Source organism: Arctopsyche grandis, chromosome 4 (assembly GCF_051622035.1).
Source record: "Arctopsyche grandis isolate Sample6627 chromosome 4, ASM5162203v2, whole genome shotgun sequence".
Lineage (NCBI taxonomy): Eukaryota > Metazoa > Arthropoda > Insecta > Trichoptera > Hydropsychidae > Arctopsyche > Arctopsyche grandis.
Window position 1 is genome coordinate 26,828,131 of NC_135358.1, and position 25,508 is coordinate 26,853,638.

General features: G+C 33.0%; 1 protein-coding gene across 3 annotated transcripts in view; it reads left to right on the plus strand.

Moving 5' to 3' along the window:
• Window positions 1–13,233: 13,233 nt before the first annotated feature.
• LOC143910630 (uncharacterized) overlaps window positions 13,234–25,508 on the plus strand; it is a 28,762-nt gene continuing 16,487 nt past the window's right edge. For 2 of the 3 annotated variants that reach the window (XM_077429190.1, XM_077429188.1), the window contains exons 1-2: window positions 13,234–13,542; window positions 18,668–18,841. In XM_077429190.1, the coding sequence (XP_077285316.1) occupies window positions 18,828–18,841 (14 nt within the window). In that variant the 5' untranslated portion in view covers window positions 13,234–13,542; window positions 18,668–18,827. The remainder of the gene's footprint in view (window positions 13,543–18,667; window positions 18,842–25,508) is intronic. The other variant, XM_077429189.1, reaches the window with a different exon arrangement.

The window sequence follows — 25,508 nt, forward strand, 5'->3', positions numbered from 1 at the left end:
TAAATTTACAAGTTTAATAATATAACATGTCACATGTTCAACTTTTAAAATATTTTTGTACAATACTTGTTGATGTATAATACAATGAATTATAATTAAATTGTAATCAGGACAATTTTCGCAAATTTTATCCTGGATTTTCTTTAATGGTCAAACTTGGTGCTCCGTCAGTTGTTCTGCTTACCAATTTTTATAAACAATTTACAATTTTTTCAAAAATATCAGCTCTTGTTGTTTGATCTTTAAGTGATTCCAATGACAAAAGCTCTTCAATAATTTCAAATTTAGAATTACATTCGCGTATGAAAATTAATAACTGTGCTGTATCTTTTCGATCATTACTTTCATCGAGAGCTATCGAGTACCATGTGATCGATTCTAATATTGATGATAATTGCTCATTAAAGTTTGTAGTCTAGTTTGGCCCAAATTCGAATTGTATCTTATGTCAGAAACGATAAAGCATTTAACAAATCGACAAATATTTTTTAGATCAGAAAAAAGTAAACTTTTTTTGAATTTTGCTCTCTGGCCGCACCAAAATACTCGGCGGGCCGCGGTTTGCCCAGGCCTGTTCTAGTGTATTGTTTTAGAAATAATAGTACATATTTCTATATAAAAATAAATGTGGTTTTTGGCCATAATTAACTACTTTGATATTTGTATTCTTACGCAATTTTGTACTTAACAAATTCCATTCATTCATTTTGCCATGATTGAATTTTTTTTTAATACATTACAAATATACATATTTACATTCTCACTGAAAATTACAACTCCATACTTTGATGGATCCTTAATATGTACATATGTAAGTCTTTCCATATACATGTTAATAAGTTATTTCAATATGATTATGTTTTACCGAAAGTATATAGTTAAACGGAAATTTACCACCTTTCCGGTAGATTTCAAATCCTAACCGAGCCCTTCCTATCGAACCCTCAGAAGCTATCCCGTAAGGTTCTGTTTCATATTCCCCATAGCAGGCTAATGAGCCTTAACAGCGAGGCTCCTGTGTGACCAATCAGCGCCCCTATGGACCCCAGAGACCTCGGCCACCGGACGTGATTACATTACTGCAGAATTGTTAATTAAGGAACGTAGATCACGCACTCAAGAGATTCTCCAGCCCTCACTAAAGAGAACACCTATACAGCACAGGTGATTAAGTGCTGGCAAGCCCGTCCAAAAACAATTCACCAATTGAACTTAATTACTGGGGCGTATCCCAAGGGACCGTGCGATAAAAATAAATCATATATCTTATGTGGAATGATCAGAGACCTCCGAGACCATGCATAAATAAATTTAGAATTGTTTGCCTTCATAGTCTTATACTGCAACATTATTTATGTATATAAAGTGAATTGAGAAGGGGTTTTTACATGTTAATATTTTTTTATACGAGAATGAAAGGAAATAAATAATTGAATAAGATTTTTAATATTTGGCGATGCTAATTTTATATGAAATTGCCGAATTGCTCGAACGTTTTTGTATTTTGTAAAAAATAATATAATTTGGGGTCTTTATATAATAGATTATCTTAATTTAAAGCCAGTAGTATAACTCGGTGGTAGGGCCTGTCTGTCTGGATTGGTTTTTAGCGCCCCCCCTTAATTTTTAACAATAAAATATTCAAAAACTATCAAAAAATATTTTAAACAAAAAAATTCTGGCTTTTGCTGAATATCACAAATTTTTAATATTATTAGAAGTGCTAATAACATTGATGCTTTCTTGAAGGGTGTTAATGGATACCTTTGTGGAAGATGATTTATAATTTTAGTTGTTATTTTGTTTTATATGCATTAGCAGTTTGCTATATAAATATTCCAGGCTGGAGCCCTGGTTTGACCTTGATTAAAAATAGTTTATTCCGAGTATTTCTGTAGTGTTACTGGTGAGAATTGGATATCTGTGACTTCAAGTCGATCGTTTTTTATTATAGTTTGCCAATTTATATGTTTTCATTGTTGAAATGGTTCCTCACCTAATTGGCTCCTAACTACTACTATTTGAATTTATTTTCAAATTTATATACGTAGAAGTTAAAAGCCACAGCTGTCGCTTTGCAGGCACCATGGTAAAATTATAAATTAAAAGAAAATCCATAATTTTGATGTGCCTTTTTGTATTGTTTATGATACACGGAACAAATTTTCATTATTATGACAAATTTAATTGTCAAAGTTTCTATAGCTTTAAAACCAAACTGCTTCTAAGACATACGAGGATTATTTGTTTCTTTCTAATTCAGAATATAATAATATGCTGATGTCGACAGTTATGTACAGAGAAATGTTATAATAATAGAAGTGGCTTTAGGCGTTATATTGTTGTCAAGTGACGATTGTCCACAGACATTCCTAAATAATTTTAGCATCAGTCGTATTTTATGCTTTGTGGTCGACGTATGTATGTATGTATGTCCGATAAAAACTTATCTGGGCAAGGCAACGGGCATGTGCATCGTTAAAAATTGCACGATGCATTAAAAACACACAATAAACAACATGGGATACTTTTTATAAGTAAATTGATCATTTAAGTAACATATTATTCAATTGACATCGTGTATGAAAGTTTTCATGAAAGCGTCATGGCGACAGCTAGCATACGCATACGCGTACAATATTGCGTAGTTATGGAAACGGTACGCGTGTATTGAAACAAAAAATGTATTCGAAAGGGCGCTTCTATTATTATAACATTTCTCTGGTTATGTAGGTATATAAAACTGGTGTGTGTATACGATAACGGAGACCTCGTATGATTTTGATGTTTAAAATTTTCGTAGCGATCGTTTTGCACGTGAATGTGAGTCGTTTTTGCAAGTCCCGATTCGCAATAGGCAACTCGGGGTCGTTTTGAGCTTGCATTATTGGGTCGTTTGGGGTCGTGTTAGCCGCCTCCGAACGACCCTTGAATGTCTTCTCTTGTTTTCGTTTTTACAATCGCAATTCGCGCTTCGCGTCGTTCGATCGCAATAAGCGACCACAATTGAAGCAAAGGTTTCGCAAAATCACGGGGGTTGGCGAACTTTTTTCTTTGGCAGAGAGATCTCGGAATCGCTGCGGGAAATGGTGTAATATGATAATGTAGTCGTTGATTCGTTTTGTTGTAATAAATTAAATGAACGTCAAGGATTGCAATAACATCATATATGTACGTACTAAACTATTTTTATTTCACATTTCTGTAAATACATATATGTTCCTAAACACTCATAATATGTAGTAAATCATTTTATTATGTTTAGTTTCAAAAAGAGTATTCTTATACATATGTACATATGAGAATTGGTATAATTCGCTTGTAATAAAAGCAACATACATACATATATGTATGTATATATAAATTAATCGGTCGGTGCATAGTTTTATAATATGTGTAATGTTTTAAATTAGATTACATACATACGTATATTATATTATAGTTTTTACTCTTCTCTTGTAGATGTCTCTTTTTTTATAATTCACCCATTTATGATTTTAGTATTATTTGTATGTCGAATTTGGTTCTTCTTATTGAAGTTAAAGAATATTTCATAATAAAATAATCGATATTTAAATATTATTTGCTGTGTATATACATATGTATAGATTATTGTAGATAGAATTGTTTTTTTTTTCAATAATGGGTATTTTTTAATAATGGGTATTCAATTATTATTTGCTTTGTATATTGTTACATTGATCATTGTAGGTAAAATACGGGAAAATTTTGTAAGCTTCACATTTTCAGTTAATCTTTTGACAGTGACACTTGGATTAGTTAGTCTACATTTTAATACGATTGAGAGTAATCCACATTGTTATTTTTACTTTATTTTAGTCTGTGAAGAGGAGATATGAATTGCCGAATGGACAGACGAATTCAAATGAGAATATCACAAATTGAACAATAAGCAAGGCATACATTAAATTAGACATATGTACATAATTGTATTTTTGTAAAATATATAGTATTTTTTATTGTTTTGATTTTAAATTGATTTTTTGTAGAAAGAGGCAAGAATTTGGTGGATAATGTTTGGTCATTGTAGTGAAACTGTTTCATCAATTACTCACATCAGATAGAATATCAATATAAAAGTTTTGATTTGGTTATATGTATGTATATGTACATATGTACCTACATATATAATATGTATTTTAAAAAATCGTTATTTCGTTTCCATACTTACAAAAAGACATTGCAGATAAGTAGGAAATTACTATATGTAGACATATAGTAGATAAGTTGGGAAATTATAGTAGGGAAATTATCCGTATAGTATACCTACATTCATATATACTTAAAGTAAAACTCTACACTACCTTTATATGGCAAATAGCATATAATTTCCCAAAGTACAATATCCAATTGACGCACTAAAATTAAACACATGAAGGACACAAAAGACGACGACTCCCACACGAACGTTAAAATTTGATGGCATTTTTGGTAGCCGAACAATATTTGTAAAATTATCGGAAATAGTAAAATTTTATAACAGTCGTATTTTATGGGGGTGGGTGTCGTCGACCGGAAATAATACCTATATAATAGTTGAAGACACCCCTGGGCTTAGGTTCAGACTCGCGCTAATTCGAGTCCGTCCGTTTAAGCCTGCTGGCGCTAAATTAATTAGGGGGTGATATTGATCCCGACGCTGTCTTTTCGCCATCTTTATTCGGTGGCTGCTAATAAGGCTCCAGCACTCCTGCGAGAACCCCCACAAACCCAAATAGCGAAAACGTAATTGCTACACACGTGTGCCAAAACTATATACATACATACATACATACGTAAGTGAATACATACATACTTATGAAGGTAGTATTTTGTGTCAAATTTGAAAATATAATAGTTGTAATATATTACAACTGGCGTTTTACGTTTTTCATATTCGAATACAATTCAACTAGTAAATTATATCCCTACAAGGGCAAATATACTTTCAACAATGTGCGCCAGTTGTAATATAACAGTTGAGTTTTGGCAGCTCTGATGTTTTTGCGAATGCTTTAGAATTTAACAATGCGTTATTATTTGCTAGGTATTACAAATAAAGTACTGAATTACAGTAATTCTAAGAATGTGTTCAAAGCAAAAATGTGACTTTCTAACCAAATTTACTAGTCGAGTGAAGTTACCTAACCTCTCTATCTAACCTGATACCAACTTATAGTTAAATTGTATATGTTAGACGGAATATATTCCGTCGTATATATATATATATATATATATATATACATACATACATACATACATACATACATACATACATTTATCAACAACCAGTAGTTATTATAATGATGACTTTCTGTTTTATACCAAATTGGTGTAATTTTCAATACCATAAAAGCTACATATATACATATACATCAGTTGGCTTCCTGCTGTCGTATTAAAATTTATCAATAATTGCATTTACAAATTGTATGTGGCAGTTGTCCAACGTTCGTGTTGTCGTGTGACTGAAAACATACGTATTTATTTATTTATTATTAATTTCAATTCACTGATGAAGCTTTTCTGGATATTTAGAGAATATATTCCTGTCGAAAATCGGTGCGGTGCAAGCGCTCGACTATCACCAGACAGACTGAACGACAGATAAACTGGATGGCAGCTTTAAACGCAATTCTCGTCTTCTCGAATGATAGATTGCGTTTAAAATACTATTGCCAGAAAGATCCAACTCAATTTTAATAATTGCATCTGTGCACATCAAAAGGTTACTCGTCATCTGATGTGCAATCTATCATTCGAGAAGACGAGAATTGCGTTTAAAGCTGCCATCCAGTTTATCTGTCGTTCACTCTGTTTGGTGATTGTCGAGCGCTTGCACCAAACCCGTTGAAAATACATATGTACATATATTAAAACGACTACACGAACGGATACAATTATCAAAAATAGGTGGAGTTAAGACTTAATAATTAATACCGCAAAAACCTCTTAATAATAATATTCGTAATTACGATTTTACCGACGGGAAAGTTTGAAGCGCCATTGTGTAGTCAAGGAAATGTGTTTGTTAGTAACCACGATACCAGTTGGTTTGAAGAGACTTTCGGCTTTGAAGAGACGTGAGTTGAGCTCCAACCATCACTTGAAACGGGAACAGGAACGGGAATTGCATGCCTTATTCTGGCATTGCAACGCATGTCGGGTTCAGCTAGTATTAATATATAATTGTATTGCACGGCCTCATACTGTATATTGCGCCACAGTGCTCAATCTATTTAGTGGATTGTGTATTGATAAACTGCAGAAGATGCAGAATAGAGCAATGCGTGCAATTTTAAATGTGAGGAAACGTAAGAATATTAGAAGTATGTTAGATGAATTGAAATGTTTGGATATTAGAAATAGTCTTAAATTAAGCACTTTAAAATTTGTATATAAGCTAGATAAGAATCTATTACTCAAATATTTTATAATAATAATCATATAGTTAGGAATGGAGATATACATAATTATAAAACTAGAAATAGGAATAAATTAACTATAGGTAGAGTTAAGAAAGCAATTTCTGAGAGCATTAGAGGGGCTAGTAACATTAGTGCTTTCTTGAAGGGTGCTAATGCATATCTCTGTGGACGATGACGTAATTATATACGTAAGTTTAATAAAATGCTATGTTGAATTATATTGTTACGTATACTAAAAAGAGCCGCCGGTTAGTTGCAATCGGATTAGGCCGGGTAGCATCCCAGAGACTGTGTAACCGTTATAATTGGTTTCAAGGATTATCTCTAGACTAAGTGCTGTCGGCTAAACAATGATTGCACTTCGCGGCGATAGCGATACTCGGTCGCATTCCCGTGGAGTTCTTAGAACTAATAACGCCAAAGCGTGGGACTGCACAACCGATTACATGACCATAACAATAGGTTAACCAATGAGACGTCGAAGATGTCCTGAGAGACCTGCCCCTTATAAGGTGGTATGAAGACATTCTGGACTGAGCACTGTCAGTGCGTGTATCTCCGTAATCATCAATAAATGCTGTGAGACGACTTTGGTCTTTTACTTGGATCCTCCACCCACCCCTACGCAACAATATTATATTATTTTAGGTTTACTAATTATAGTTTTGTTAATTTTGCTAACTATATTATATTATAGTTGTTAGTTTAAGTTTGAAATTGTTAATTGTGAAATAATTTATTAGCAATTTGCTATTTAATAAATAAATAAAATAATTAATAAACTTACGTCGACCATGATGTAGCGGCTACAACGACGATGCGTTTTAAGCCGGTGCATTAAAATAATCATCGCATTCAGTGCTCAACAGTAGAGGGCTAATATCCGATGTGGACCGGAAGCGCATCCACGTGCATTATCGGCATTAAGCTGGCTTTGGACCACTTGTGTCATTCGTGCGCGTCGACCAAAGCAAGTCCCATCTCACCCCCGAAGGTAATTCCTCCACTCGGTAGTACAACGTGGCCTTTGTTGCCCTCTCCAGGGAGGGTCACCGAGGGGTGAGGCGAGGACCGGGGTGGCTGTGAGCTTTGTACATACAAACGAGCTTTCAACAGGATTAAATCTTGCAAAACATATTGCGCTTCGTCTCGCGCGTGACGAGCCACCAAGCCATCCGCGCATATTTTCACCTTGTCCAAAATGTGTCTGTTTTCCTGTTTGCTTCCAAGGCTGGATTTTTAAAAGTAATTTTACGTAATGGTTTTTCAAGCAATGCACAACATGTTTTAATAATCTAATTGGTCAATATAATCGAAATTTCCATCAAGATGAATATTTTTTATAGATTTTGCTTACTAATCCGACTGATTTTTACAAACTTCCTTTACGCTTCACACGGTCTTCGTTAAAGACGTCATTTTTTACATCTCTTATCTCTTATCCGATCGTTTTCATACTTTGCCATATTGCTCATTTTGGTCATCAATATACGTTAATGTATCGTCTGCCATTACCTTGGAGATAAATGATCGTATACAACGCGTTTCAAGTTTCTGATTTTTTGGGTTACTTGAAGTTTTTATTCATTTTTTTTTATTCTCCTCACCTGAGGCACGTACCAATTTAATGGTTTCGTCCTCTGTCGCCAGGGGCATCAAGCTCCTCAACCGGATTTCTATCGGTTTGGATTTGTTCAATCTAAAATATACTGATCTGGTTGAGGGATTGCTTAGTTTGGGATCGTAGCATGTTATATTTTTACATTTTATATTTTTATAATTTTATATTTGTTTTATGTTTTATAATTTTCTTTTTATGTAGCCATAGTGACGGCTTGGAGCTAATCTGTAAAGTCACTATGGCGAAATTGTATAAAAATAAATAAATAATTGCTTTGGGAAAATTTGAATGTTTTCATAAGTTTCCATAAGACCGCTAGTTTAGTCATAAATTAACCCAAATCTTTTAAAATCTGTTTTGCTATAAATCAAAATTTAACAAATGTGTTCATTTAGTTGATTTTACGGAAAAATCTAAGTTTTCCATGAAAATTTCTAGCGTGATAACAGGATTAAAAAAAAATGTTGAGGAACTGTTTCTACTATGAAATTATATAAATTGGCAAACTTGACTGAAGAAAATGATTGATCTGGAGCCACGTGTGTACATACATATATCCAAGGTCTAGCCAGCAACACCACGAGGCTAGGGATCAAACCCGTGATACCTCAGTTGCTAGAATTATATGCTAACTAGAGGTTGTGTTTGAGAAATCGCGTCTCGAGATTTCTCGAGAAATTTTGATTCTCGTTTCTCGAGAATATTTTATTGTAAAATTTCGAGATTCTCAATTCTCGAGAATATTTTATTATGAAAATTCGAGATTCTCATTTCTCAAGAAATCGTTTATCTCGAAAATATCGAGAATATTTTTAATTGATAACTGGCTTACCTCGATAAAATAAACGAATTTTTGTTATTAATCCACAAGAATAGTCAAAATATGATTTTTCTAAGTGGAATTTTAGTTAATTCTTATATAAAGACATTTTAATACATACATATATATTATCCCTATTAATTCAATTCAGATTCGTGTAAATACTAGTTCGAGCTCTTAGCTCGAAATTTTACCGATTTAAAATTCAGCACACTTCCAATTAACCCTTTTAAACGAAAAAAAAAAATAGTGTAGTCAGAAAACTATCTCAATAAACATGTTTCAATAGAAAATACTCAATATAAAATAGTATTAACAGTGGGGAAAATCCCAAGTGAAAAGACGTACTTTTGACTTTTGATTTGAACTGGACGACTACTTAGAGAGATTTAAAAGCTGAAAAGTACTACAAGATAAAATACCCGACTATAGATTCCAATATTCATTTTGAACAGGAAAAAGACAGATTTTGAGACATCGACCGAATAACACCAAGATATAGAAAAATCGCGCGATTTAAAAAACACATATCTCCGAATCTCGAGCCAACCAACATTTTTTATAACCAGATTCGTGTTCACTGGGCATAGACATATGCCCAAATATGACAAATGTCTCTGAACCAAAAAAAAAAAAGTCGTCAGTTGTCGAACAGTGATATTTGTCGTGCAAAGACGGTTCTTTTCGGGAGCCTGATATTTTAGTGACATGAATTGATATTCTGTTTGTCGGGCAAATAGCCGATTCTGACGTGCACAATATATTATCATTTATGCATATTTATAATTTATATCTCCACGCGATTGATTGACTCTGAATTATACACATACATTTTTTGAAAACCGAAAATTTTGCATTATACGAAAGCAATAAGCTCCGAGGTTTGTTTAACGATAAGCTTGATGTTTGTGTTGCGATATAATAAAAATATACGATGTTATATTTCTGCGAACCTTTTGTATGTTATAAAATTTTCAGAAAAGCTCAAAATATTTATACATAAACGAAAATAGATTCGGCTGAACTTGAACAGAAAGATAAGCTGCCTGAAATTTTTCCGTCAGATAATTCCATAATAACGATTTATATTTTCACATTGGCGCAATAACGGAAATATACACGTGTAATAAACAACAATTAGATATTGTTAACTCAATTATTGCCTGCGCATAATGAACAATGGTTTTCCATTTAATATGTGCAGGTGTGCACGCAAATTAATTTAAAAATTAATGGACATTCAATAGTGGCTTGTGTTTCCGCAACATCAGCACTTTAACGAATATTGTATCGATACGACCATTATCGGATGGAATTACTTGACTATATACGAAGGGCTAATTTTGAATTACATAGAATCGAATCAGAGTCAGTATATAATTTTAAACTGCGTATTGAAATATCGCCAATACATGCATGGAAATGTACGTATAAGACGATATTGAAAAAGTTTCAACAATGTACATACAGATCCGTTTAATTCTTTGAATTATTTCAATGTAGACGGGCGAGGGCATCGTTCTTTTTATATTCAGGAATGAAACGACTATGTTTAAAAACCACTGAATTGTGAATTATTATCAAAGGTTACGCCTTCGGGTTTCAAAAGAAAATTTTGATTTACGTTCAAAAGTTTCCATAAAAATTCCCGCCACCTCATCCAGTACTACATAGTATGGAAGCCAAAAGTGTGTCGGAATTAAATTTTGCCCGAAAGTAAACCACATTTTAACACGTTTTTATTCAATTTAACATTTAGACTGCGTCGCGTGGAATGGACACGTTTAACGCCATCTACTATACACTTTATTTTATTTTATCTCGTTTCCCCCCTTTTCGCATACCTATTGTGTGCATTGCGGCCTCGAATTAAATTTCTCGAATTCAAATGCGTGAAACTCTCATCTTAGCGGCGAGTTTTCAATCTCTCGGAAAATGAGGAAATTCAAGGGGAAGCCTCTTAACGGCGCCGAAGAAGCTTTTAAGCAACCTTAATTTTGAAAGATGAGCTTTTAAGGCCGAATTGAGTCGAGTGCAAGCCTTTTTGCGACACCGTTCAAATTAATCAAACACTGTATAATACACATTATTTAAATTCGCATTTGCGTTTGTAAGAAGCGAATAAATGTTGGCGAAGGCTGTTCATTGTTGGCATTCTCATTTTTTATTATCAACTGGAGCTTTTAAAGATTTTTCCACGCAATACGCCGTCTTTCGTTGTAAGAATTTTTATACATATACAGTTAGTTATTATTAAGCAGCTAGATACAAAACTACATACATATGTAGTTATTATTTTTTTTGTTTTATTTTATTTTACTTTTTATTTTTCTTTCTCCTTATGTACATTTTTATGTACTATTTTTCTTTTGTGAATCTGCGAATAGGATTTGAGGATTTATTTTTGATTTTTACACCTTTGTTCATTGTATTATTGTATTATGTATTATTTTTCTTTTGTTATTTTATTTTATCATGTTTTTCTGCTTTTGCTTTTTTCTTTTTATTTTATGTATTTTACTTATTTTATTTTTGTTTTTCTTCTTTATCAAATGTAGGCCATTGTGGCGCATTAGGTTCTTCCTATAATGGCTGTAATGCCACATTGGTTCAAAACTTAATTAACTAAGCAGCTTTATTCCAGTACAAACTGCTTTACATGCTTTGAAATATTATATTCTATAATAGTGCATTGAGCAGCTTATTAGCATAATCAAAGGATTAAATTCATAAAATTATACATTAAAAAATAAATTCACTTGTAAAACTATGTATAAATGTATACATTATTTTTATCCCCTAACGATTTTTTCAAAATGAATATTATAAAGAGATGAAATAGAATTCTATTGCAATGTTAAATAGAGCAAAAACGATGCTTTGTAGCAAATAATAATTAATTGGGCTGATGATTTGCAGTCAGTTCGCAGTATTGCGTCAAAGCTATGATATATCATAAATGCCTGTCCATAATAAATAAAACTACATATTTGATGAGTTCATTAAAATTGGAGAGCACACCAGCAGCTACGGAATGATATTATAGATAGTTCGGTCGATGTCTCAAAATCTGTCAATTTTCTGTTCAAAATGAATATTGGAATCTATAGTCGGGTATTTTATCTTTTATTTGTAGTACTTTTCAGCTTTTAAATCTCTCTAAGTAGTCGTCCAGTTCAAATCAAAAGTCAAAAGTACGTATTTAAACTTGGGATTTTTTCCCACTGTTAATACTATTTTATATTGAGTATTTTCTATTGAAACATGTTTATTGAGATAGTGTTTTGGCCACACTATTTTTGTTTTTGTTTAAAACGGTTAATTGGAAGTGTGCTGAATTTTAAATCGGTCAAATTGCGAGCTAAAAGCTCGTACTATTATTTACTCGTATTTATAAGAATCTGAATTGAATTTATTTTTATTTTATTACAGGAAGGCTTAACAGGTAAACCCCAAATGCGCCTTCTTGGTCCACATAATTATTACATAGATACATGTAAATCTAAACGATATCTGACATCTATGGTCAGTATATATTGCCAACATCGTATTAATACGATAAATAACGATGAATAACTTTCATGTAACAATACGAATTTTATATTCGATAAACAACCACAGAGACATGGTGAGCAATATGGCAAAACCTAAGATACAACAATAACTAAAGGTTCGCAACAGAAAATTGGGAAGGAAACGCCAATTTTACCGGAATCGTTTCAATGAAAATCAGAAAAATTGGCAAATTCTGATAAGAAACGATCGACCTAGACAAAGCAAGGCCTGGCCAACAGCGAGACTTAGCGGGGAATCGAACTCGTAACATCAAGTACGAAATAATTCAACATTCACCACTAGACCACGCTGCTGGTTAATTAATAGGGATAATATATTAAATTGTCTTTATATAAGAATTAAATAAAATTCCACTTAGAAAAATCATATTTCGACTATTCTTGTGGATTAATAACAAAAATTCGTTTCTTTTATCGAGGTAAGCCAGTTATCAATAGAATTTCTAGGGGCATTGGGGACCTGCAGCCGATCCTCTTCCACATGACAGTTATTTATGCATTATCAGACATCGATACGCTTCGAAGGGGCACACTTGCCAACTCTCAAATTTAAATATAAATAACGGAACGAGTCGCCCACGTTGTTGTGACGTGGACGAAGAACACCTTCCAGAACTGGCGCATATTTGCACAATGAATGGATTCGCGGCACCGAAAGCCCGAATAGCCCACTCACTCACTCGGACCGATCCAGACGGGCTTCTGACCCGTCCCGAATGATTATTTTTAGAAGTCGTCGTCGTCGTCGATGGGTATGATGCTGCTTCTGATGATCTTGCCCCGCTGCCCACTCTTCCGAATCTCCACGGCCAGATCCCACACCGCGATACAACGCGTCGAACACTCGCCAATACTGCACCGGTCGCCTCGCGTATAACCGACGCTGTAACAACAATTAAAATAATATTAAAATAAGCATTGTATAAATACGACTTTTTCATAATTTTGTCACCGTGCCAATGCCAATGTTCGTTCGCTTCGATATTATCCGGTATTATTAGTTATGTGACGGACTATACTCGTATCGTGTAGTGTGCGCTCGCTTCGATTGTGCGATGATTATTTGAATGGTTTATCTGATCATCATTAATACAACAGGTAAGATGAAGTATCATATACTTATTTGATTCGTATTTTGCTGAATTGTGCCACTGTTTTGATTATAAACACAATATAAATAAAATAAAGAAAGCATATAATGCGACGATGAAAAACAATCGAGTGTTTTTTTAGTGTTAAAATATAGTATTTCGTTTGTTTTAATTGTTCAGTATTATGGAATTAAATACGGTAACATTTGTGAAGTATAAATAAATACGTTTCTCTGTATTTAATTATAATTGGATTCAAAGTGGGATAAAATTTAATGCGATGAAATGGAAATTCGAATTAGTTGTTGTTTTGTGATTCATTTTATAAAAAAAACAATTAGATAGATAATTATACCTTTTATTTATTTAAATACTGAAAATTTTTGTAAGAAACATTGAAAATGAATTTAATGTTGTATATTTGTAAGATACTAATTAATTATCGGTGCGTTCCATTCTACCAAATTGCAATATCTCGAGACTCGTTTTCTCAACTTTTCGTCTCCTTAGACAGGAGTTTGAATATATACGATTTCCGAATATGTATGGCTTCACCTGCCGAGAATTGCAAGAGAGCCATTTCTGGCTCTTAATTAAGTTAATAGCTTAACTTTTTAAGCTATTAACACACGTTTAAAATACTATCAAAAACGTTTAAAAATCAATTCTTGTTATATTTTTTTTATAACAACATAATGTTTATCTCGTAAAATAAGTATTTCAATATGTAAAACATTTTCGTATATGTTTTTTTGTATATATACCAACTCAACGACGAAATACACTGAAAATGTTGGGAAAAAGAATCTGAGATAATGCAAGTTGGTGGAACGCGGTAGACCCATTAATTATAATACCAATTTAAATTTTGTTTGACATTCTCACATGCAGAGTTTTGCGAAAAAGTTGCACCCGGGGCTAAAGCTTGATTTGGTGCCCTCATCTCTCAAAAATCATATTTAATTTTTTATATAAAAATTGTACAAAAAAATTTAATCCAATTTTCGTTATTTGCTATGAATGTACATATGTAGAAATAAAGCTAATAAGAGGCTTGCAAAAATACATGTAGTCTGAAAATCTGTTTTATTCAGGTTTAACAATAATACGTTTCAATTTACAAGATCAATAATACGTTTTTAATCGAAGGTCTTCTGAATGGTCCATTTTAGAAAAAAAAAACATTCAAAGGTGGGAACGATACATATACATATTTCTATTTATTATTTCACTTAAAAATATGGGAATTCATCGCATTCAATTTTGACGACTTTGGCACCCAGGGCCACCGCCTTCCTTGTTCTCCCCCCCCCCCGACTTTGCACGGCTCTGCTTACATATGAATTATATATTATTATTAGAGGTAGGACCGGAAGCGTGCCGTTTATTGTTCAATTGTTGTAAATCCTTTGTAAACAAGGTTCGGCAAACCTTTAACAATGCATTTACAACATTTGAACAATAAACGGCCCCCTCAGGGTACGGGCTTTAATTATTATTTTGAATTATATATAAAATTTTTTACATAGAGTAGATTTCGGATAGTTCTAAAAGATTTAGTTTTGATGAAAAGTGATTTACGAGACTTAAGCTAGGATGATGATGTGAAAGTACATATCTTATATATGAGCTTTTATCTCACATTTTGTCCTACCTATAGTAAACGGGAATATTTTCACACTTAATATATGTATGTACATATGTACATATGTATTATTTTTACTTTATCTATGTATGTACGTAGTAACAATAGATGAAGTTTTGTGATCATGCGAAAATTCGAACTCGAAATTTGGACTGATTCGAACTCAGAATCGATCACTGATCACGTTTTCATGATCTAGAAAAAATGTGTGTGTGTGTATCTGTGTGTCTGTGTATTTTGGGGATTTTTTGAACATCGTTAGTCCTATCGAACTGAAACTTAGTATTAGTTACTGAAATTCTTATGGACACCACGTAAATTTTTTTAATTAGTCACTGATACAGTTTTAATGTTTGAATAGGTATTTGTTTTATAAAACTTGCCTGGTAAAATTTGTAAAATAAGACTTCTTGATATAAAAACATTCCATACATGTACATATGTAAAGTACAATGTATAATCTTCTAAAAATAATAAACAAATATACTACATAGTAAAACGGAGCAAAACACCCACTCTAGATTTATCTGTGGTAAAAGTGAGAGTGAGGCCAGGCAAAATCCTCTAGTAGAGTAAGCTTGCAGAGTACAGCAATTAAAATCCCATATTAACACCTCATCGCCCGGCCATTACGCCCTCTCAACCCCCTCGGCACGAGCGTTACACTTAATTACTTTCGTCTCGGAGCGCGCGCTCAAGTGTAATGTTTTTTCACAGTAATTTAGTTTGAACCTTCAATTACTTCCAAAAGGGGTACATGTATGTATGTATGCATAATATGTGCATATGTATGGGAAGGATGGATGGGGAAGGCAGTGTGTGACAAGAGACGCCGCTTCAAAACCGACGCGCTAATCTCATTTTGACGTGTTTATACGACAAGAATATAATATTAATAATAATAACGAAGCGAGAAGGGAAGATGAGACTCGAAACTCGATATTTCACCCTTCCGGTGTCCGACACCGGAAAAGTTCATTTCGAGCGTTACGTCACGGAAATTTCCTTTCTACACTTTGCGACTCAATAATGTATATTATCCATCTAAATAATGTATATGTACGTTTGTTAAATACCCACTTAGATATTAATTTCATATTATATTATATACCTAATCAAGATGGACTTCATTGAACGCCAGAATGCTGTATGAAATCCAATGCACTCAAAAATGTACGGCATAATAAGGAGTGATAGAAAATGGAATACGTGGATGAGAAGTACGACAAGGGTTGCATGACAAGACATATGTAGTTGATATCAGTTGCGTATCGTTATCGAACTAGAGGGACTAGGCTAGTCTCCTAAAATCTTTTACATAAAATTTAAAAATATAAACAATCCAATTATAATAAATTCAAATCGTTGTCCATATTGATATAGTTAACTCGGATTGGCGAAGTTCAGAAACCGGATCGGTCCTACCTGTAGTGGAAGTGGTAGTGAATTGTAATGGTATGGTCCGCCGCGTCATTCGCTTGCACGGACTTGCCGTATCAATTCTGTTCCCTTTACAGACTGGCGAATGTTGTGTATAGGCGTTCCATCAAAGACAAAACATTTTTAATTTACCCGTCTCTTCAAGAATTAATGGAATTTTCACTAAGAACATTTTGATTTGTATCTATCAAACATCACTCTGAATATCACATAGATATTTACACCGAACTTTTTGAGTACAAAAATGGCAAGGAACTCGGCTCGTGAAACGATTCCCTCAGAGAAAATTAGTGTGGAAACAAATAACGAGGCCTTGAAATGTTGCATTTTCGATCGGTTATTCGACAAATCATTCAGAAGATTAAGTTTTGAAGACAAACAAGATGTTATTAAGAAAGTTAGGATTTCTGTTAGCACAAGAATAAAAATTATACTCATTGCTTCAAGACAGACTATTACAACTCAAAAATTAAAAATATTATTTTTTGTCCATACCTAGTTCTCTGTTTTAAAAGTTACGAAACGCCATTGGTTGATATAATAGAGAGAGAAAAGAGATTGAATTAGCAATGGGCGGGTCATGTAGCTAGAAGAACTGACGATATACTGACGCAAGAAGTGCTCGAGTGGTACCTGAGATAGTGGAAAAGGGTGCAAAAAGCTACAAGGGAGATGAGTGGATAAAATTAGAAAAATATGTGGGATGATATATGTATGTAGATGAGAGTTGTCCAAAACAGAGACAAATGGAAGTTATTGGAGAGGCCTTCACCTAGCGTTGAATAGAAATTATGATTATATGATTTATGTGTACAATATACATATGTAGCTTAAGTTTATTTGAATGGTTAATGATCCTGTGATCATTTTTTAAATATTTTACACTTAAATATTTCTTCTTAGAAAAATAGTTTGATCCTTCCCAGTGAACTCTAAATTAATTTCGTATAGGTAATTAATTCAATGTAATTGTTAATCAAAGCATTTTTATTCAAATCGCTCTGTAAAGTGTATTTTTCGGCTTTAAACTATTTAAAATAAAACAAAATTAACATGTATTGAATTCATAAAACTTGATTTATTTTGTTTTTTAATCATATCTATGTATATTTTTCATGTATTTTTATGCGAAAACATAATTCACTTTATATAAATGTGACATACTCGGAGATACATGCTTATGTTTGTATAACTTTTTATATTTAATTTTGAATATGAGTGGAAAGCGCATCCCTCTTCAAAGAAGTTTTACAAAATTGCATAAGACGTCACACGGAAATGCAATTTTCAGTGGTTGGAAACGTCTTACGTAAACTGTTTTTCCGGTGAATTAAGTGGAAACATATTCCTTAGATATTAACATGCAAATTCTGCACACCAAGTTTGTATTCGTTTATTTTCTTAATTAGGCGCTAGATTACGTTTAATTTTACGGAGTGCGCCGATCTCGTGTAAAAAAATACGATTGTTTAAATTTGTATGATAAATTATTTATTTATTTGATATTCTCAATGGACTGAAGCTAGTCAAACTTTTTATACTATTGTATTTGCGATACTGTTAATTTGATTTTTTAAATAAAAAACGATACTTAAGAGTATTGAATAGTTAAAGCCACATTACCCATAAAAAAAATGAAGCCTCTGAATTATATCACTGACATTTTTACTAAACGTCGCAGCTAATAATATTTAAATTACAAATCATTTAAGCAAAAGAGCACAAAACTTGCTCAACACAAATTCAATAAAATTCACCCACGCTTAGGTAGATTTCCGGCATTGCTAACTATATATAAGAAGTGTTAAAAATTAAAGGTGATTAATATATCGACACGTGTTTTACAAACGTCGAGAGAAAGCCCACAATATCAACCTACGATCTATTGTACATATATGTATGTATATAAAAACAATAAGAATTGGATTAATGATATATGTATAAAGCTGATGAAATATCGAAATTAACCATATTGACGAGTATTACGTTATGACGTTGCGCGAGGATTGCCAGTATAATAACGTGTCTCCCGTTGTTGTATTTTTAGAGTAGCTGAGGACAGGAAACCGTGGACTATTTCCACTGGCAGTTGTGTAACGGTGCGAGTGTGCGTTAGTCCATCTCACTGGACTGAAACTCGTCCAGGATCGAACTCGAGCCAACTCGACCGAGTAAATATTGGTCTGTCAAACCGGTGAAATATCGTCATGGCAGATTACAGGTGAGCAGATTATTTTATACGAATATGTATGTATGTATATACAATTTAATTTATATATTTGAATGAATAGGAAACTTCTTTTGCGATGTACTTTTATTTTATATAAATATGAATGGCAGTTTATTTTATATGTAAAGAGTTGAGACGTTCGTTCACATGTTAGCTCTTTATTGTACAAATATTTTCATTGAGTTACATATGTAGATTCATCTCAAAAATTCAAAAATAGGTGTGGTATGGTTTTTGCGATGTTTAATGAATATTGTGCCGTGCTTTGATGCGTCCAATTTTAACTATGCATAATATACATATGTATGAAACAGTATCGAGAATGGGGAATATAAATTGAGAATGTGTTCCCAATTTTTTTATGCTAATATTGATAATACATACAGATATATTTTGCAAGTATATAAAATAAATTGAAGACAATATTGTATTATTTTGCAATGATAGGTTAAATTAAACTTAATGTTAGCTAATGGAATAGTATATAATTTTGCCGTTGTCTGCTACGGAAAAAATATATTTAAAAATCTATATTTTATTTCATGTTGGACAAAAACTGATAGATAATGTTACAAATATTACCAATCGTCATCCGTTATGAAAAGCTATTTATATTTGCAAATTAAATTATTCCAAATGTACATATAATACATAATATGGAGTGTCTACAAATATTACTGACAGGTTTATTTTACAATCGACAATTTTTTGTTACGTGCTTTATTTCTATATTGATTTTTGTTGAATGCCGTTTTTGAAAATCGATTTTTGTTCATTATTAATATGTACTGTGTAGGAATGGACTTATTTAAAATAAGCAAAGACCAATTTTATTTAAAATAAGCAAAGTTTCATTGAATAAATAATGTTGCAATAAATGGTGTTTGTCCGTTTTTTGATGAATGAATAGCTTTTGGAAACAAACACATACTTATACATACATATTTACACATACTAAAATTTAATAATTTAAAATGAAAGTCTATTTCTTTTGAGTCTCAGCGTTATGAGGTATCGTGTGAAGAATTGTTTCACGTATTAAATTCCGATATGATATTTAGCTTTCCTCCAGAAATGTGTAGTTTTACTTACAGTTAAAAATACTGCATTAAAATCTATTTTTATTCTGTTTAGTACATAATATGTACATATATTGTGTTATTTTTAATACACACCTGATTTCGAATGCCAAACGTTTCGTTATGGGAAAGAGTTGGAGATGGTAAAAATTATAAACATAATTCTCAAATGTTTATATTATATTTACCAAAGAGCAGTTTGTGTGAACGAGATTCATTTAAATATGTTTTGAGATGCATGCTACAATGCAAATACAAGTAAATAGATAATGTGGCAGTTCAATCATAAGTTAAGTTCAATAGAACTAACAAGAGAATTTATACAATTAGAATGATAATTTCAACTAATCACATAATTTTCGTTAAACAACAAAGTAATTGAGTAACAAAGCGACATCCATGTATACGACAGTTTTAGTACTTGATGTATGTATAGCCTTTGAGTGTATCGAGGCATCATTGGGTAGATACACATAATTTACTATCTTAATAAAGAGTGATAATAATATTTGAGGGTTACACGGGTCATGAGATAGATGCAAATGCAGAAATAAAGATTATTAAAAATCATACTTGAGATTCAAAATGTATCGTCTTAAATAACAAACGTATCAAAAAATCTAATAAATTACACATCCTATTCAACTCTATCAACTATGATAAAGTTGAATAGGATGTGTGATGAAACATTAAAGATACTAAAAGTCTAATAAATAATAAGAAATAACTTTAAGAGTTATCCTCAATATTGTTTAAGAATGAAGCGTACATTTACGTAGCTAAGATTAGACTGAGGTTAAATTGTATTATATTTTACATAGGTTGTGGGACATACCACATTACAGTTTAAACTACATATGTACATACAAGAGGCGTGGACTAGTGGTTAGCATATTATGCTTTAAAGTAGATTGGTCACGGGTTCGAGTCCCACTGTTAGCCAGATCTTGGTTTGTGATTCCAGGTCGTTTAGAGTTTGCCAATTTTTCCGATTTACATTGAAACCGTTCCTGTAAAATTGACATCTCCTTTCCTATCTCTCTTGATAATCCCAAGTTATACAGCGTCTTGAGATTCACCAATTTGATTATGAAATGGTGCAAAAATCTCTCCATAGATATCACTGTGGATGTTTGTATGAATGCGCATTGCATAAAATGCATATTATGTATATAAAATGTATACTGATTGATTATATTGTATCTTAGCCAGCAGCGTGACTCGGTCGTTAAGCTTCTGCTTAACACTGAGAGGCGCCGGGTTCGATCCCTTGAGCTGACCTCGATTGAAAAGAATTTTTCTGAGTATATCTGTAATACTGCTGGTCAGATCAGGATTTGTGACTCCTGGTCGATCTTTTCCTATCAGAGTTTGCCAATTTTCTCTGATTTCATTGTTGAAACGATTCCCGATTAAAAATTGGCTAAAAAATCCTTCCTACCCACTATGTCACCACTATTTGAGTATGATTAATGTAAATATTACAATAAAATGTAATAACAATTCATAGATGTCTCGCTAATTATCGAGTTTAAGTCAATGTCTCGTATTTTAGCGACTTATATAATAAAAAATGCTGTATTGTTTGTAATTGGCCAGGAAGGCGCATTGGGGTTTACCTGTAATGCCTTCCGGGTATGAAAAAAAAAAAAAAAATCTGTATAAGTTGCAGTCGTCGTCGCTTTGGAGCGATCTGTAAAGGCGAGTGTTCATATTATATGGAATAAAATAAGATATCTGCCATGGAATGCAGATAGTTGTCTTGTACATAAAAGGTATTCATCTCCAATGGATTTCCGTTTGCGTTCTGGAGCGGAAATAACATGAGAATGGATTATAATTTTGAACCGTTTCAAAAATTATCGTCAGATAGAACCGGAAAATTCCGAGATGGTCGATCTGGATTCTGCAGTAGCACTCGTAGATTGAGTATTTTTTATCGAATTTGATCCGAATGCGGAATAGAAAACAGAAATAACGATTATTTTTATTCGACTACAACAGCTTAGACTTATCCCAAACCCGTCTGGATTCATTTATAAATTTTCGGCTCATCGGAAATCCCCACCCATTTTCACCTGGCGACTTTCCGACGCATCTTTGCGTCAATGGTGTGCATAAAAATTCGCAGAAATGCACTTCACCGAGCAGATGTTCCGTCGCGTTGGGGCGGGCCGCTTGCCAATTGACGGGTGCGCTCGTGGTAATGATTCGGTTAGCTCGGTTGTAGTTACAAAACCCGCCCACTGCCACATTAACCTTTCCCCACCCCCCAGACGAGGACATGGGGAGGGTGAGGTTCGGATATGGCAGGACTATGTCCGAATTGCACCTATGAATTGCATAATTGCGATTGACGTGGCCGTGCATAATGAATAGTCGCGTGCGCGCCTCGCCACCATCACCAAATTATGTATGAATTATTGCGGCTTTCCAGGCCGACAATATCTCCATAGGTATATCTATCCGTATGTACTATTAACGATATCCGATGTCCTGTTCATCAATTTTCAATTGAACGCTGCCAATCAATTTTTAATCATATCAAATGGGGGGTATAATATAATACAATGGATGTACACACGTTCTTATTATGTCGTGCTTGTGCTCGTGATCGTTCTCATCCTCGTATGTATGTTATGTAGTAGCGCTTGTGAAACATGGAATTCAATATTTTAGCCATCACTTTCATCACTCTCTACGAAAATAAATGAAATATTATATGTACATATGTACATGCATACGATATTTGATGATATAGTGTACTCTCGATTACTTTGATAATTTAATTTTAATAGAAAACTCGCAGCATATTAAACTCGCTATCTATTACACGAATCGGGACAGAACAGAATCGATTATAACGAGCACATCCGATTTTCATAATTATGGGCACATTTCTGAAGCATCGATTGTTGTACAGTGTACTTTCGATTATCTGGGCTAATACTGGGGAGTACGGAACCGGATGATTTGAAAACACGGATAATCCGAACTATCAATTTTTAACAGCGTTTCTATTGTTTGAGTGAGGGTTGTTTGTGAGTAAGTGTTTGAGTGACCATAAACATAGACATGATCTGCATTACTCATTGCATTGACATCCCAGATGATTTGAATTGCGATCAAACCACTCCTCGATGTTTTCTCGATTCAACTTTCTCGATTTATTTAAAATTTTTCATTAATATCCACATTTCCAATTTATTACTGCATGTCTTCACAATCCGATAAATCGATTTCCACCTTAGGAAGAATCTTTCTCCATGATTTTATTAAATGCAAAAAGTAATTAAATAAATAACTGAACATACGTATCTAACTAAAAAAATTCCTTTGATTAACCAATGCTTCAAATCTACTCATTATTACGTATTCCCATTCAAAAATAATTCAATTAAAAGAAAAAAATTAATGTGCACCCGGATAATTGAGAGTACACTGTACTTACATATAATAAATATATGTATGTTGTATAATCGCAATGGTGTTCACGGTCTGACTAAATTGTGTTATCGATGCAGTTTTTTCTCGTTTTCGTATTTAATTAGAGCACGCTAGTAGCTTTTCAAAATAGTGTTCAATTTATTTTCTTTTTATTTTTTAACAATGTATTATTGGTACATATGTATGTACGAAAGATTTAAGATATAATTTCAAATCACGTAGCAATTCCTTTACAAACACACCATTGAAATGTTAATGGGTACAAAACTATTAGGAAATAAAAGTTAATACTGAAAGCTAATTGAATGAAAGTTAGCTGGAGTGAATTATTTTATTTTATTTTATTGTTACAATCAATATACACTCGCCATTACAGATCGCTCCAATGCGACGAGTATACGATAACGGTCAGAAATACAATAATACATATACAATCAGAATGCATAGCATATAACAATTAATCAGTACAGAAATAATAATCATAGAGACATCTATGGGTTATTTTTTTTAGATTTTTGTGTACAATTATTATAACAATTTTTATACATATAATAAACACGAAATTATAAAGATGTCTATAGAGATATCTATAGATTTCAGATTACTGTGCATAATTTTTACAAATTATACACACAGATTTTGTGACAATAGGAAATGATCTAATACCAATTTTCAGGAACCGTTTCAACAATGATCAGATAAAATTAGCAAACTGTGATAGAGAAACGATCGATTTGGAGTCACAAAACCCCTAAACCTAACCAGCAGTTTGACGAGGACACGAACCTTCGACCTCAGTGGTGCTAAATATATACGCTACCATTAAGCCAAACTGCTGACTTATGAAAAAATATTATAATTTATATATTGCAAACTTGAAACGCTGCCCTCAACAATTGGATTTTTTTGGAACTAGAATCGTCAATAGAAAAATGGATGAAAAAAAAATTAAATATTTCAATGTATCTACATATAATACATATAATATTAGCGATTCTAAAAATACCATTATCTATCGTTGCTGGTATTACCGAAGACAAAATTTTCAACTATCGAAATACCGGTTTTAATTTATTTACCGGTTTTAAGTGAGTAAAAAAAACAAAATATGAATAAGACTATAGATGCATTTAATAATACCAGTATTATGGAAGGTCGATTTTTGCAATACTCAGTAGTGACGGCATTAGGATTCCTATTACATATGGTAAACGGAAAATTCCGCACATGGCAATTTCACACACGACAATCGTTATCACGAAAATCGTGGATACGGAATATACTGGCACTTGGATTCTCGCTAGCGTGATATATCGTGTAAGTGGCTATCGGTGGGTGAGATTTTCAAGTGCCAGATATTCAACGTCGTGTGCGAGAAATTGTTACCGAACCATTACATATGTAAAAGTTTAAAGTTGTGTACTTCGAATTGCATTATGCTTTCAAATGTTGCCTTTACAAAAATATGTATTGTAAATATTTTTTATCACATATATTAATAGTTCGATGTACTTTTTATATTGCGCTACGAATGGTTAACGGTACAATATTTTCCCTTGTTTGTATTGGGATTTCCTCTATTTTCGCGGAAAATTCGATGTCAATCGAATGTGATTTAACAGTATGAGGTATTTCAATGATTTAGGTCACACAACCGACTAACCCGTTCACGTCTGTGATTAACGCCCTCGGCAGAAATACGCATCGGACCTTTTGATCGCGAGTTTCGACCGACTGGAACAATGCCAGGCCGAAACGACCACTGTAAACAATGTATTATTTATTTATTTATATTTCTATTAATAAATTGAACGACGGGGTTAACGGATACAAAAATTCCACGCGAACGGGACAGATTTTAGTGTGGGCTCGGCGGAATTGTCGTTTAACAATACGGTTAATTGCCTCATCAGAGTTGACCTTCGTACCATCTGCGATTTAATTGTTTAGTCGCGTAGGAGTTAAGGTTAACTAGATCAGGGCTGGCAAACTCGAAGCTCACGGTTTGACAATTATAATTTGTATATGTACTATCGTGTGTTTTGTGTGTGCTCGATTGTCTGACTGGTAGTGAGTGGGATGTTGAACTGGTGACTTACATAGTATGTATAGGTACATATGTACGTATGTAT